Here is a 17,718-nt window from a genome sequence, read left to right on the forward strand (position 1 = left end):
CTCCTACTAGTGGAAAGATTTTCTCCATGTCCACTCGATTCAGGCCTCTCAGTATTCTGTATGTTTCAATGAGATCCCTCCCTTCATCCTTCAAAACTCCATCAAGTACACATCCAGAGATCTCAACCAGTCTTCATATGTCAAGTCCTTCATCCCTGGAATCATTCTTGTAAACCTCCTCTGGACCCCTCCAAAGCCAGCACATCCTTCCTTAGCAACAGGGCCCAAAATGCTCACAATGTTCCAAATTCAGTCTGACCAGAGCCTTATACACCCTCAGCAGCACATCCCTGCTCTTCTATTCTAGCCCTCTAGAAGTGAATGCTAACATTGCACTTGCCTTACTAACTGCCAACTAAACCTGCAAGTTTAGCTTGATAGAATTCTGAACTAGGACTCCCAATTTCGTTTGTTCTCATACGCTACTGCAGTCTTCTAGACAGATGCAAAACATCCAGGCATGGACTGATAAGTGCCAAGTAACGTGTGCACCACCGAAGTGCCAGGCAATGACCACCTCCAACAAGACAGAATCTAACTCTTGCCCCTTGACATTCAATGATTTTGCCATTACTGCCCTGATATCAACATTCTTGTGATTATCATTGATCAGAATCTGAACTGGACAGTGACCACATGAATAAGTCAGAAGCGAGGAATTCTGTGGTGCGTAACTCACCTCCTGTCACCTCAGTGCCTGGCCATTATCTACAAGGCACATCAGGAGTTTGTCTACACTGTCCATGTTGAATTTAACTCCAACACCACTCACACCATCCAGGACACTAAAAACTGCTTGACTGGCACCCCATCTACCACATTCAATCTCATTGCCACCAACACACAATGACCATTGTGAGTTCCATCTCCAAGGTGTACTGCAGAAACTCACCAAGGCTCTTTAGAAAGCACCTTCCAAGCTTGTGACCTCTACCATCTAGAAGGATATGTTCAGCAAATGCATGGCAGCTCCACTACCTGCAAGTTCCCCTCCAAGTCATATCAACCTGACTTGGAATTACATCACTGTACCTTCATTGTCAAAGGGTCTAAATCTTGAAACTCTCTAACAGTACGGTGGGTGTCTATAAACGACAAGGACTGAAGCAGTTTAAGAAGGAAGTACACCACCACCTTCTCTAGAGAAATTAGGAATAGACAATAAATGTTGATCTGGTCAGAGACATCCACAATACATGAATGAATAAAAAAAACCCCACAAAAATAAATGTTTTACAAATCAATAGGTTGCTAACAACATCCATGTCAATTATAAAGTATTATAAGAATGGAGTTAATTGTAAGTTAAACTGTCAAGTTTCCCTTCTTGAAAATGCTTTAGTATACCAAATTTGTTTTGTATAGGAGTTATCATTAACGTTAGTTTCTTTCTCTGGTTCAAGGCTTCAAAAATGGTCACAATTACTCACGTCAGTTTTAGATTGATTGGGATTTTGATTCAACTTCTATAACTACTCCTTATTGAGCACCAAGGCTGGGCATTCAAAAAAAGGGTAGCCCAACTACGTGAGCATTGAGGATGCATTAAGCCACTTTTCCAATTCATGTTTCAAATTTTGAATGTGCATTTTGTCTAAATGGAACTATTTCACAAAATTGTGATATTATGAAATAATTCTTCTGCAGTACTAAGAAATGAGGGAGGAAGGGTCAATTATCATTACAATGACATTTTCTTCATATAGCTGCATTCCACACCACACCACTCTTTTGATTGGCCATGCTCTATCTCTAACCAAAAAGAAATGTAAATAACCTACCAGACCTCTACCAGTGACGCTGTGAAATTGGCCATTTAGAGATGTGCAAGAACATCTTAGCTGGTGCAAATGCACCAACTTTAGACTTCTTAAACAATGCTCTTTTATTCTTTTATTGTAAGTGGTGAGGGGTTTCACTAGGTTCCACCCAAACTTTACCAAACCAAGACAATCCTGAGAATCCTATAAGTTCCTTACAGTGTGGAAACAAGCCATTTGGCCCAACAAGTCCACACTGACCGTCCAAAGAGCATCCCACCCAGACCGATCCCCCTACCTTATCCCTGTGTTTCCCATAGCTAATGCAACTAACCCACACATCCCTGAACACTGTGGGTAATTTAGCATATCCAATCCACCTAACTTGCACATCTTTAGACTAGGAGAGGAAACCGGAGCACCGGAAGAAAACTCTCGCAGACACGGGGAGAATGTGCCAACTCCACACTGACAGTCGCCTGAGGGTGGAATCAAACCTGTGTCCCTAGCGCTGTGCGGCAGCAGTGCTAACCACTGAGGCATCGTGCCACCCAAAAGAAAGATTGAGAAATTTCGAGCAGACATTCCTGCAGAGCAAATACATTTTTTGCATCTTTAGCGATGGTTTAAAAAATACTGTCCTGATAATTGCTACTGCCCATAAAGTGGTCATAACCTCAACTGAATCAATCGCCATACACACTTCCATTAAGTGGGTATGACAGAATAAGATCATAAAGGAGCTTGGTAGATTACTATATTGGTGTCTCTGGTCAGGGGCAGCCTTGAAGTTTTTTTTAAACTAGAGACATCATGCACTGACTAGAAGAAGCTCTTGACAATCATGGAGATGTTGCTATGCAATAATGATTACTCAGCATCAAAGCCCCAACTTCTGGCAACAAAAACTATGGGAATTTACACTGCTGACTTTGGTGAGGATGCATTAATATCTTTGTTCATTGTTATTGTTGCACCGATTTGTTCTCAGAAGGGTTATTACAGCAACAACATATTATCAGGGCTCCTAAGATGTTCTTAAAATTAATCTTACTAGGTCCAAGGGTATGAGTATGCATCTTTTAAAATCTTTTAAAAGATGAAAATAAGTTCAATTTCATCAGAAATTGTCTATTATATACCAACAAAACTGCCAAATATTTTTATATGATTTTTAAAAAGTCAGTTCTCAGTTATTTTTAAATCAGGCTCCTTACAGGAGGTGGCTCTACATTCTCAGTAAGAAGGCTTATTTTTATGATAAATCAATTTACAGCTTTATTAATAAATCTGCAACAAGTTACTGCTCTTAATTATATCAAAGAATTTTGTATAATACAAGAAAGAACATATAATTTTATCATGCTGCCTCACTGCATTGGCTCATAGACAATTTTACATTTATTATTGTGTAAATGAGTTTCAACAAGGATTTATTCATTCAAGTCAATTTGGAAAAGGAGTACAATTTATGCATGAATTGTCAATTATACTAAAGTAGAAATTCTACTCTATATTGTCCAATGATTTATATACAATACGGGTTATATATTTTGCCTATGTGTTCTACGTGATGGCAGAAATTAAATGGCAGAGGACAGGAAAATCTGCAAGAAATTTAAAACAACATTCTGGCTTTGACCTAAGTAATTACTGATTTTATAAAAAGACCCATAAATGAGGCCAAAATCATATGCTTTCCTTGCCTATATGTGAAATTAATTCACAAGGTGTAATGTGCTGAATTTGGAAACTATAATGCAGAGTTGAAGGTTTACATTCTGATGTGAAAAGGTTATCTAAAGCTGTTAAACTAAATACATGGTCATTTATGAAATAATTAATCAACTAAAGGATGCCAAAACTGCTTCTCTTCCCAACTAAATTTCCAAAACCTACACAGTATCTTTATTGTAACTAGAAAAGGATTGGTTGAATTCTTTCCTACTTGGAAAAGTTACAATAATTGGGTAGGAAACGATCCTAACTATGTAACTTTCATGATTTATTTCAGCTTTTATAATCAGTGTGGTAATGGAAATATCCTTGCAGCATTCTTAAATAGGTTGATCAGGTGTCAAGCTTGATAAGCACTGAAAACCAATCCAATTATACCACCTCCCTTAATGTTGTAATTCCTATCAGAAAACATTGTATGAAATCAGTATTATGCATTTACTGTGAATACAGAACAACCACCATGAAAATTGTACCAAAAGGTATATGTTATGCACACGAGCAAAATATATAACCTGTCATGTTAAACCTTCCTCGTTCTAAAACACTGCAATAAATACAAGGTATCTAATTTTGGAGAAGAAAGCTAAGAATTGCAAATTGTAATAAAGTCCTACTTGTTGAAGAGTTTCCAAAATCTGGCAACAACTTACATATGTATAGTAACCTGCTCAATGACACACAGTTTAGGTCTGTCAGAGCTAAACAGCTCTTATATCATTAAAATCTTGATTCAAACATGGATGAAAGAGCTGAGGTGAGGCACATTTAACTGAGTGTGGCATCAAGTAGCTTTACCAAAACTGGGAATCAGAGGAAAGGCTTTTTGCTAATGGAAGTGATATCTAGCATAAATGAAGATCATTGTATTTGATGGAGGCCAGTCATCAGGTCGAGACTCTACTCATTGGAATTTAGAAGAATGAGAGGTGATCTCAGCGAAAATATAGGATTCTTAAGGGGCTTGACAGGGTAAATGCGGAGAGGATGTTTCTGCTCAAGGGACAGTCTAGGACCAGAGGGCATGTCTCAGAATTAATGCACGTCAAATTAAGAGTGACGTGAGAGGAATTTCTTCTCTCAGATGGTTGTGAATCTTTGGAACTCCTTGCCACAGAGACCTGTGGGGGCAGTCTTTGTAAAAATGTAAGGCTGAGATAGATAGATTCTTGATCAGTAGGGGAATCCAGGGTTATGGGAAAGGCCAAGAAAGTGAATATGAGGAATGTCAGATGAGTCTGATCCTATTGAATGGTAGATCAGGCTTGTGGTGGGGGGTGGGGGGGAAATGGCCTACTCCTGTTCCTGTTTCATATGGTCTTATGCTTAAAATATTATCCCAGCTCCAAGACTTCACTGCAGGAGCTCCTCAGGGTAGTCTCAGCCCGACCATTTTCAGCTGCTTCATGAATGACTTTCCCTCCGTCATAAATTCAGAGGTTGAGATGGTTGCATGACATTCAGCACAACTCTTGACTTCTCCAAGACTCAAGCAGCCCATGCCTATACATAGCAAGGCCTGGACAATATCCAGGCTTAGTTTAATAAATGACAAGTAACTTTCTCACCAGGCAATGAGCATCTCCGTTAGAGTGAATCTAATCATGTTCCCTTGATTAGCATCACTGAATCTCCTTATCATCGATATTCCATTGATGGGTTACCATTGACCAGAAACTGAACTGGACCATCCATAGTATCACAGCATCACTCTTACCACCATACAAGTACAAGAGCAGGTCAGATGTTAGGGATTTTGCAGTAGATAAGATTTTTCCCCAGATTTTGGAGTTTGAACCAGTGGGCACAATTAAAAGTAAGGGTTGCTGCTTGGGTCTGAGGTAAGGAGAAATGTTTTTTACTCAGAGGGTTGTGAACTTTTGGAATTCTCTATCCCAGATGGCTAAGGAAGTTCAGCCTTTGAGTACGTTTACAGTACAGATTGATCAAATTCTCATTACCATCAGTAAACTGGGTTATGTGGACAGTGTGGGTAAAAGGCCGTGGTCATATTGAATAGCATGACAGGTTCAATGGATTGAATGGCCTCCTCCAGTTCTTGCGTCCAAATTCCTAAGTAACTCTTCTCCGGTCTCCTCAGTGCCTGTCCAAAATCTACAAGGCACAATTCAGAACTGTGATGGAATAATCCCTACATGGCCAAATGGATGCAACTCTGATAGCCATCAAGAGGCTCAATACCATCCAGGACAATGCAGCCCACTTGACTGGGACCTGAATCAACACATTTAACATTCACTCCCTTCACCACTGATGCATGTTGAGAGCAGTGTGTACCATATACAAAATGCAATTCAACAACTCACCAATACTCCTCCAATAACACCTTCCAAACCTGGAACTGTTCCCACACAAAAGGACAAATATAGCTGGTGCATGGGAACTCCTACACCAGAAAGTTTCCCTCCAAGCTACACACCATCCTGAATTGGAACAATATCATCATTCCTTCACTATCACTGGGTTAAACTCTTTTCCTAACTGTATCATGGATGTTCCTGTCACCAACTTCCCTCAGCCAAAAATGGACTGTAACAGTCAACAAAGCAGCTCAATCATCACACTACCTTCTCTAAGGAAATGAGGAATGAGCTGTAAATGCTGGTCTAGCTAGTGATCTCCACATCACGAGTAAATTTTAAAAGTACCTTTAACACTGTTGCAGAAGCTTCTAAGGGATCTCATTACAACATAATCAGCCAAAAACTGACATCGAGGCAAGAAAGGAGAGGTTATCATAAGTTTCAAAAAACCTGGCCGGAGATATTACCAGAAACAATTGCTATATTGTTTTACTTTGCCGTCCTATTTCACACAGAAGTGAGCTTTCATCCACACTTGCACTCTGTCACCAAACTACCTTACTAACACCTCAAAACAGTCTTGGTCAACATCCCTACACCAGTTTACCTGTTGCCAAAACCATCCTGGAAGCCTCAGTTCGCTTCTGATACAACTACCACTTTGCGGCATTTGTAAATTTGCACTCATCTGAATTCTGCTGCCTAAATCCTAGGCTGGACTAGCTCCCATTCATCCAACAACCCCGTGTTTGCTGACTTACATTGGCTCCCACTCTAATGACATCTCATTCATAGAATGCTCATCATTATCTTCAAATTTCTCAATGACCTCGACCTTCCCCATGTCTAGAATTTCTCTGATCCCTACAACTTTTCAAGATCTTTGTGGTCTTCCAAATCTAACCCATAGTGCATTCCTAGCTTTCAACACTGTACGCATCTAGCCACAAATTGCTGGAGCTCCCTTCCAAAACAGTTCTGTCTTTCTTTACTTCCATCTTCATTTTTCTTATATTCTGAAAAACAACCTGTTCGACCAAGCTTTAGCCATTGGCTTTAGTATCTTGTTATGGAGCTCTGGGTTGAATTTTGTTTGATGATATTCTCATGAAGTACTTTGGAATGTTTTTACTGTGTCAAAGGTGTTACATAAATGAAAGTTATTGTAAATGACAGGACCTGAAAATTTACAGGTATGCCCCATTCACAATTTACGACAATGGTTTATACAGTGTATAAAATGTATATTCCTTTTCTGACACATATGGCAGTAGAACCCTAAACATAGATCCAAAGTACCACTCACTACTGTAATCCTTTCAGAAGCATTTCCAACTGCCGAATGTACAAAGTGGGAGTGAAAGCGCTAATGAGATCTAACAATTTAAACAGGTCAACTACTGTACTTAGGTGTCATGAAATTACAATCAAGAAATGCTGTAAATATTTTTTTTATTTTTAGCTGTGCAAAAACATTCATTAAGGATGGGGTCGCACTGTTAACTTCCCACATCGTAATTGATAGAATACAGACATTATAGGCTTTAAGCATAATGACAACATGCTATATATAACATTTACTGGTCTGCTATTATCATGCTCAAGTCTCAAACTAAGATTTTAAAATGGCTTTTCTGGATCTTCAGTCGGATTACAGTAAATCCTTAGCAATGAAGCAAATATTTCTCCGGTAAAAAGAAGCTTTGGGGGAGATAAAGTAATCATTTAAACAAAAATAAGTTATTTCCGTTGCTTTAAAAAATCCACCTTCAAATGCAGCGTGCAGGTTGAAAATACTGCAATCGAGTAACAAGTCGCCGTGCGAATCACTTCACGACAGCGTTCGTTTAAAAATACACCAAGAATTATTCAACAATGCGGCAGTACGGATTGCTTCATTCAATGTGGGAACTGTAGAATACACATTTGTATCTAAAAAGGTGAGAAATAAATCTAGAGGAATGCGAAGGCAACCGAATGGAAGTTGCTTTGAATCTTGAATCCGGACGGGGTTGACGCACTATCAATGAAAATGTTAATTTACACAATAAATGTTAAATAGAAATACCATCGCTTTACTCAGTGGGCGAATCATTCAAACAGCACAAACAAAGTTGCCGGGGCGGGGGGGCGAGGTTCTCTGTGGGACTGATGATCTCTCATTTTTGCTGCAGTATTCTCGCCCGTCAGTGCGTCAGTATTAAAGACATGGTTCATTTTCTAATCTTGCCATTGTCTGCCTAAGATTTTGCAAATCTGGTCAAATTGTTAAACATCCAGACAGAGGGGACAAGGTTAAATGTGAAGAAGCCAAGAAGCGACTCCAGTATTCTTGCTTTTCAATCTTCTATTTTTGTACCAAGCACTCGCCCGCAAAACAAAAACACAGATATTGTTTTTCTTGGCCTCTTGTAATTAGGAATTAAAAATAGCAAATAATCTACCGCTCTTACCCAGAAAACGAAGCTGTAGATGATGAGGAGTGTTTTGAGACACGTTATCACCGGTTTAGTCTCCATTCGCCGCGATGCCATAATAATCTATGCGTTTACGCTCCAGTGGCTCAGCCGTGCCTCCTCCTCAGCGCCAGGAGACTGCAGCGCTCGAGTCATTCAGCAGCGGTGCTGCGTCACCGGACCAATCAACACCTCTAGTGACGTCAGCTCCGCAATGAGCCCAACTCCAAGGAGCACGCGGCTGCAGCCGGAGAGGTTGTTTCACTCTATGGAGGAGCTGGTCTCAGCGAGGAGAACGTCAGCTGTGAGCTCTGCGCTGAGGCCAAACATTCGAGCCACCCCTGAGAGTGATAGTTGGTGCAGATGTAGCTTCTCATTTCCGCCTGTTTTATTGATGGGTAAATGGAAAAGAGTCGACGACCCTAGATTTGTGAATGATGCATACGTTTGTGCAGAGATGCAATTGCATAACGTTTCCAGCACAGAAACAGACAATTCTTGCCCGATTAGCTGGGATTTATATCCACGGGCGTGTCCTACCCTTCATCTCAACTCAAGAAACACAGCCTTGTACTTCTTCATATTCCAGCTTTCCTTGAAATTAGCGTGGAAGGTGGAAGGGTCGTATTGATCGATTTTAATTTGACCTGAAACAAAATTAATGCTAAATAAACTCAAAGCAACATTAGCACAATTACAAACAAGCCATTAAATCGAAAAGATCGCAACCGTAATTATATGCATATGGCTGAATGATCATGTCTTCTCAGCAGCCCGTTACTGGTAATGGATAGAGGTGATGTGACGAACTAGTGAAGGCGAATGGGATTCACATCGGCTTGTTACACTTCATTTTAAACGTACAAGTTAAAATTTGTAGGGTGGCCTCCGAAAGAGAAGCACGTAAATAAGATGCTGCTAAATGTGCCCAGCTATCGTTTAAGAGGATTACGCAGCTATTTATTTCAGAATGATTCAAAATGTAGCCGAAAACCTTTCATAATGGGGTTATCTTTGCCTCGTTCCCAAATAGTAACAGCAATAATATTTTTATTTCCAGACATTTGCCTGAAACTGTCCAGGATGAAGTTGGGGTTTGTGCTAACATTCTTGTTGGGAATGAGCATGTTCATACATTATGTCCGGTCAATGCTGAATGAAGCAGGGTGGGTATTCACGTTCAGAAACCTTTCGCTCAATTTCCTTTCGCTGCTCGAGTTAGCGTCACCACGCCGGCCCTTCCCGCGCTCTGCCACTGGGCCGTAGGTAAGGTTTCCCATTTACAGAGGGATGAGATTTAATTTCCCCACAATAATCGTTTGAAGCGCCGAGATATTAATCCAATTGAAAAACATGTTATTTTGGAATCCATGTTTTCTTAGTCAACGTTAATATTTTCACCAGGTGTCTATGATTTTAATCCCACGTGTATATTTCTGAGATCTGTTGCAGTATTTTTCGGTTGTATTCATTTTTCTATTTGCCACTTTGTATGCTCATCCCTGTCCCATGCGACCTCCCCCAGAACATCAGTCCTCTTGATACCTTTCCTCATTCTTATCAAATTCCCACCCTCAGCCGAGGTGGTTGAAACTGACGTTGGTTGGGGGGAAAATGGATTTCACGTAATTTCTGGAACTAACCTGTTTCTACAGTAAACTGCATAGCCGTGCACTAACGGTGTGAACCTCTTAAAGGTTTTGCAGCCCTCCGTTGTGATAACGCCGAAACCATTGGCAAAGACGTGGATAGATGTACGTTTAAATCGCCAGGAAGTTTGTAAGAACGGCTCAGTGACAGCTACTTTTATTCTATTATAAATCTGCCCCCGTAGTGTGAGGAAACAGGCTAACTCACTACTTGCTTATAAACTGTGTCCTTTATGTTCTCCACGGCCAAACCTAGAACGTTAGTTATCTCTTCCTCCATACATGCAGCTCGACCAGCCAAGCATCTCCGGAAGTTATCGTTTTGATTTCAAAAATCCAACATCTGAGTTGATTTGTTTCAATTTCAAACCAGCATCTGCCTACAGGAAATGAACCACATGGATATTGTGGTATTGACCACCTGGCACACGTTTATGCCACTATATGTCTCCTCAACCAGTTATTCTGTGAGCTGTATGCTTAATTCGTATGCCGTGTTCGTCAACAAAATGTGATTCTAGAACAAAAATGTCTTTAAATATTGATGATTCAAATAATAATTCAACTTACATGTTTAGGTCCTGAAACATCTCAAGAAGAGATCTATGTTTGGATGCTGAAACTATTTGATTTGTTAGAAAGAAATCAAAAAGCTATAATCCTCTTGTAAAATTACAAGATTCAATCGGCCTTAATAGAACTCAAACTCTGTGATCATTGAATATTTCAGTTGCTCACTACTTACAGTCAGATATGCATTTCTGAGAAAGACCCGCCACATTAAATGCTATTTATGTTCCCGCACAGATTCTACCAGACCTGCTGAGTATTCCCAGCATTTGCTGAGACCCGATTGCGCCACACCAGCAACCAATTTAAGAATAATTAGTCCCAAACAAGTCATATCAAACCGAAAACGTTAATTTTGTTTCTTTTCCCAACAGATGTGCCAGACCCGCTGAGTTTCTCCAACACGTTCTGTCATAAAGTTACTTGCTGTAGATGACGCATTTTTATATACGGAGACCCTGTTCTTTGCAAATTTACTACAGGACAATGAATAAAGTTGCCAATCAACATCTTTTTTTCTGGTAATGTAAATTGTAATTGAAATTCGGCATTCTAATTGTTTTGATGTGTGCAAGATGCAAAGCTTTGGTAATGTCTTACGTTTTACCTATTTTCTATATTTATTTCTGATTTCCCATGTCCAGGAGTGTTTTGTTTTTGCATTTGGTATCCAAGCCCTGAGCTCTCAAACACTTAATTTGTATTAGTTCCTGAGACGTGCGATCTTCACCTCTGACATAGAGGTAAGGTAATGTGTTCTCATTTCTGCTGTATCATGTGGAATTTGTTTCATTTCAGAACACCACATTTTTATACGGGACAATTTCTTCTGATAATGTTCCATGCATGTAACAAACAAATTACAGTTGAATTTAATTATTTTTCGTCCATTTCAAATAAGTTCCTGTCATTTTTCTGTATTTTGGAGAAGCACCTGTCCAATTTGAGAACCCAATGTATTTTAACCATCCTAGTATAGTTATCTAACATGTGGCCAGGTAGTTAATCGATTTTCCGGTGGGTCTTTTCCCCATTTGATGAAACCAGTCTGAAACAAGCCTTCGATGCAAAGGAGCACAGGGCAGGGCCTCTCTGGTCCTATGTTCAAAGTTCCATGAGACACCCTGGTGACCAGAAATTAGGATTGCACAGCATCTGTAGATTAATCATGGGTTCTCCATAATTGCCTTTGCAGGGAATGAACATGCTTTTAACCTGATTTTACAATTATTTCTTTAAAACAAATTTTAGTTTGAATAACTTTTACTTTAGAGATGGTGTCCCTATTTTGTGGGAAAATTATAGATTTTTTTGGTTTTGTTCAAAATTCAGCTTCAGAAACTTAAATGGAAAATGATTCACTTTTCTGTGAAAAACAAGTTAGTCGAGCAAATAATTCAGGAATTTGTAGCAGAGATCAAGGTCATCTCTTCATTAAACCCTCGGAGATGGAAGAGATAGTAAATGAACGTTTTGCATCAGATTTTACCGTGGACAAAGAAATGGAGTCTGGAGAAAGCAGAGAAATAAACTTTGATGTTTTATAAACAGTTCACGTTCAGGGTTTGAGTGAAGATTTCTCGCTTGGGTGCTGATAGTAGGTGTTGGTGTGTTCGCCGAGCTGGGAGGTTTGATAAAAGACGTTTCGTCCCCTTGCTGGGTCATGTCCTCGGTGCTTTGGGGCCTCCTGTGATGCGCTGTTGTCTTGTGCTGATTCGTATTTGTGCAGTCTCCGCATTCGGACACCTCAGAACTGACAGCCAGACTACTCAGGCAGCAAGGAATCATGACAGTACACAAACTGGCAGCCACACTTGGACAGCAACTGACCAGTGTTAAAGACCCAATAGATATCGTGGACCGAACGAATGTGGTTTACAAGATACCATGCGGAGACTGCACAAAACACTACTTGGGACAAACAGGCAGACAACTAGCAACCCGCATCCATAAACACCAGCCAGCAACTAAACGACACGACCAGATATCCTTAGTTTCAATACACACAGACAAGAAAAACCACACTTTCAACTGGGACAACACTACTATTATTGGACAAGCCAAACAGAGGACAGCCAGGGAATTATTGGAGACTTGGCCTTCATTCGCAGACTCTATCAACAAACACATGGAATTCGACCCGATATAGCCACTGTTACAATGCACAACAAAGTAACTGGCACCTACTGGAAGCAGCGAAAACCAGACCATATAAATTCGAACCGGCACAACATGGCGGCGCTTCACAGGGGGGCTCCACGGCACTGGGGGTGTCACCGGGTGAGGGGATGAAGCGTTTGCAATCGGATCTCCCAGCTCGGCGAACACTCCAACATCTACAAACAGTTCACATTACAGAAGAGGAAGTTCGGGAGTCTTAGAGAATATAAAGGTGGATAAATCTCTAGGACCTGATGTAATGTATCCAAGAATGTTGTGGGAAGTAAGGGAGGAAATTAGGAGACCCTTGCAGAAATATTTGCATCATCCATATCCATGGGTGCGGTGCCTGATGACTGGAGGGTGCCTAATGTTTTACCTTTGACTAAAGTTTGGAAGGAGAAACGGGGAACCATAGACATGTGAGTCTGACTTCGGTTGTGGATAACTTGTTGGAGGTGATTATGAAAAATAGAATTTATGGACATATAGAGAGGCAAAAATTGATTAGGGATAGTCAGCATGGTTTTGTGCGAGGAAAATCGTGTCTCACACAACTTGATTGAGCGTTTTGAGCAAGTTGCCAAAATGGTGGTTGATGACAGAGCAGTAAACGTTGTTTATTTGGATTTCAGTGAAGCCTTTGACAAGGTTCCATGTGGTAGACTAATTAGCAAAGTTAGTTCACATGAGATTCAGGGTGAGTTTGGCAATTGGACACGTAATTGGCTTAATGGCGGGAAACAGAAAGTAATGTTAGAGGCAACAAGGTGCAGGGCTGGATGAACACAGCAGGCCAAGCAGCATCATAGGAGCAGAGAGGCTGACGTTTCGGGCCTAGACCCTTCGCTTTTTGGACTGGAGGCTTGTGACCAGCGGTGTTCCACAGGGATCAGTCCTGGGTCCCCTCTCATTTATCACTTAGATAAATGGTTTGGATGAGAATATAGAAGGCATGGTTCATAAGTTTGTGGATGACACCAAAACTGGTGGCATAGTAGACAATGAAAAAGGTTCCCTCAGATGACAGAGGGATCTTGATCGAATGGGTCAATGGACTAAAAAAATGGCAGATGGAGTTGAATCTGGATAAATTTTGGGGCAACAAACAAGAGTAAGGCTTATGCAATTAATGATAAGGCCTTGGGTTGTGTTGTAGATCAGAGGGACCTAGGGGTACAGGTACAGTATTCTTTAACGTTTGCGTCACTTATAGCCAGGGTGTTTATAAAGGCATTTGACATGCTTGCCTTGATGGCTGAGTCATTTGAGTACAGGAATTGGGACATTATGTTGAGATTGTAAAGGATATTGGTGAGGCCTCTTCTGGAATAGTGTGTCTAGTTCTGGTCGCCCAGTCATAGGAAGGATACTATCAAGCTGGAGAGGATTCAGAAGAGATTTACCAGCATATTGCTGGTATGGAAGGTTTGAGTTATAAAGAAAAACTGGATATGGCTGGGGGGCTTTCTTCACTGGAATGTAGGAGATTGCGAGGCGGCCTGATAGAAGTTGATAAAATAATAAGAGGCATAGATAGAGTTGATGGCCGTTGTCTTTTCCCTAAGATGGGGGAAATTGCAAGACGAAGGGGCACATTTTTAAGGTGAGCGGAGAGAGATTTTAAAAACGTCAGCAGAGGCAAACTTTTTACAAGTGGATGGTTCGCATGTGGAATGAACTTTGAGGAAGGGTGGATTCAGGTACAATTAATAAAATAGATACATGATTAGGAAAGATTTGGAGGGAAATGGGCCAGGTACAGGCAGGTGGGGCCAGTTTTGTTTGGGATTATGTTTGGCATGGACTGGTTGGACCGAAGGGTCTGTTTCCGTGTTGGATGACTCTATGACTTGACTCTATCACAAGCACAGATCTAGATCCAACAATGCAGTGGCAAAATACATTGGTATATCAACACCATCAAAATGAGAAAAAAAAAATTACATTTTTAACAAGTAGTACAATTTGTATACAGACTGATATTCCAAAGAGGTTGAAAGTGTTATCTGTCATAACTTATGGAACATTATTTAAACATGATTATTGCCATCTTGTTATCTTTACTGTCTGAGCTAGGGCACTGGTTGACCCCAGAAACTTAAAAAAAAAACCTTGATTGGAAAATATGTTGATTGAAAAAAAGGATTATGTAGTCCAAATCAAATAATTTGAAGAGTATTACATATGTATTGTATTTTTCATAAATGGATGTTGCATAGATATTATTACTGTTTGATTTGACAAGATACATTGTAAAGGCTTTCTCTCTAAATGCTGCATACTGATGCTCATGCCAAAGTGCACACCTTTATGGATTTGAAGCTGCTTCAACAGTCCTGTCAAATCATCTTAAGTTTGTGGTTATATTATAGGTAACTTGTAAAGGAGACATTAACGAAACACTGGAAAACCGCATGCTGTTATCAAGTGTGGAGTATACTACCATTCATTCCTGCATCTTTAACAACTTCCCAGGGTCACAAACATTCCCACAGTAATTATACTTTCACCGTTTTTATAAACAAAAGCTGTTGTCAGTGGGAATGTATGGGAACCTCAGCAGAGTTCACAAAGGCTAACTGGTTTCTATGGGAACAAGTGAACGTACAAGCTGTGAAAGCATGTATGTATAAAATCATAAGGGCTTTTGTTTTGCATAATCTTCCTTCAACCATCACAAAATTAAATAGTATTAAAAGTTTTATGTTTATCGAAAGATAGAAACAGAAAAATATGGGTTGTTTTGTAATTCACAATTTTAAGTGCAATGCCAGTGGGTACTACGTGGACATATTTACTCTTTCTAAGTGACACTAGTATGTTTATAATTAGTTAGTTTTATTTTGAAATCAGTATTAATTATTTAAATGAGTTGAATTTTACATTCCCACTAAATCAGTAAAAATTGACTGGAAGAAATTAATAAAACTGAAAATGTGGGAATCACAGCATGTCTGAAAGCACCTTGAAATTTTATTGAGGGGAAGTTCTTCATTAGAATTGTTCCAGGTGTACATATGCTTACAAAAAATGTTATCACACATCCAATTCATTGCAACATTACTTCAAATTTGCCTTCAGGCTCAAATGGACTTTGGAATATCCTTGTTAGATGAAGAATATCACCAGTAATGATGGATATTTACAAATGACAGAAATAGATCTACTGCAGTCTTGTTTTTCTATTTATCTTCTTTTTGACTTTCACATTATTGTAACATAGCATTTTACTCCTATCCATTCTTCAGATTAATCAACTCCAATCCTCCTTCACAGATGAATAAAATGACATTCTAATTATTCACCTGGTATTTTCCTTTCTGTATCTTTGAGACAACACTTCCTAGGTAATTGATCATCATCCTAAACAATGTCCCGCAATACCAGAGAAGCACAACATTCTGGTATTGGCCTGCCAGGTCGAGTTAGCTCAGATCTCCCTTCACAATGTGTGGAGACCATTTGTATTTCCCAAGGTGAATTGTCACTAATTGTCACAATCCAACAAGCCTGAAGTTAAACAAAAATCCCAGTGTTTTAACTCTTGATAGGCATAATGCAGTACCAAATTCTTGATTTGAGCAAAACAACTCACCATAAAGTATGAGTGTACTATTAGCATCTTCTTCATCATTGCATGCATACAACAATACGTGAACGAAATGTTAGCGGTTAAAAGTCAGGGCCTTCAAAAAGAACTGAAGGTATCCCGAAATTCTTGACATAGGTCAGGGTACGGCCTTCTGAGAGGGGGAGGTGATGGCCTAGTGGTATTAGCGCAGGACTGTTAATCCAGAGACCCAGATAACGTTCTGGTGACCCAAGTTTGAATCCCACCATGGCAGATGGTGAAATTTGAATTCAATAAGTATCTGGAATTAAGAATCTAATAATGACCATGAATTGATTGTTGGAAAAACACATCTGATTCACTAATGTCCTTTAGGGAAAGAAACTGCCATCCTTAGCTGATCAGACCTACAAGTGACTCTAGACCCACAGCAATGAGTTTGACTCTGAACCAACCTCTGAGCAATTAGGGAATGGGCAATAAATGTTGCCTCGCCAGCGCACCCTCATCATGTTAAAGAATAAAGGGGAAAACAAATCCAGTATTGGTAGATATTGAACTCTGGTAATACATGACAAGCTGGTATAGGAAAACAACTATCTTGATGTTCTGAATCTCTAAGTCAAATGTTGCACACTAGTTTAACATATCATCACCTGATTAATCCACATACAAGTATGTACTACAATGTGCTCCCCTTCCAATGTAGACCAGTGCCCTTTCATCCCATAACATATTTCTACATGGCCAAAGGGTGAGGTCTTAAAGGGGCTATTCAAAGTAAAAGGTAACAGAGAAAATGTGTATCAGCAAGGAAGTGTTATTGCTGATGAGGCATATGAATGGGGACTGAGAACTAATCTTGGGTCTGAAGAGTGGAGGATGTGTGCAGGATTAAATGTGATTCTGGACAGACCAAATAAAACCCTTCCGCTGGAAGCTGAAAACTCCAAACTGTGGAGATCTGTCTTGACAACCTGTATACCAGAGGTTTAACCTGCACTCATACCTTATCTCCGGCAACAATAAAGATTAGGACATCCATCTGTTCATCTTAGTGCAGTTGCAAAGAATATCTCTACTTCAGCAATCTCATCAAGTCCATGCTCTTGCACAAAACCTATGCTTTCTTGACCCCAGTATATTTTTCATTAGCTGATCCTTCCAGTTCATTGTTGCTAGCTACATCTTCAACCACAATGGTCCTGACTTGCCACTTCCTTCCAGAAGCATGGCCAACTTTCTACTAAGCCGTCCAATAGGCTCTTCTTTTTCCCACTCATCATCCATTATCCAGCAAAGCACTTAGAGAATGCAAGTTGTTTCTGTTGTTTAGTTAAAGCTGACTAGAATTGCTTTAGAGATAGTAGGAACTGCAGATGCTGGAGAATCTGTGATAACAAGGTGAAGAGCTGGATGAACACAGCAGGCCAAGCAGCATCAGAGGAGCAGGAAAGCTGACGTTTCGGGCCTGGACCCTTCAGAAAA

General features: G+C 40.0%; 1 protein-coding gene across 2 annotated transcripts in view; it reads right to left on the reverse strand.

Annotated features, from left to right (window-relative positions):
* tspan7b (tetraspanin 7b) overlaps nucleotides 1-8,475 on the reverse strand; it is a 96,100-nt gene extending 87,625 nt beyond the window's left edge. Inside the window, exon 1 of one of the 2 annotated variants that reach the window (XM_048603075.1) lies at nucleotides 8,275-8,469. In XM_048603075.1, the coding sequence (XP_048459032.1) occupies nucleotides 8,275-8,355 (81 nt within the window). In that variant the 5' untranslated portion in view covers nucleotides 8,356-8,469. Of the gene's footprint in view, nucleotides 1-8,274 lie in introns of both variants that reach the window. The other variant, XM_048603076.1, reaches the window with a different exon arrangement.
* Nucleotides 8,476-17,718: the final 9,243 nt, after the last annotated feature.

This window comes from Rhincodon typus, chromosome 11, assembly GCF_021869965.1.
Source record: "Rhincodon typus isolate 14 chromosome 11, sRhiTyp1.1, whole genome shotgun sequence".
In the NCBI taxonomy this organism is placed as follows: domain Eukaryota; kingdom Metazoa; phylum Chordata; class Chondrichthyes; order Orectolobiformes; family Rhincodontidae; genus Rhincodon; species Rhincodon typus.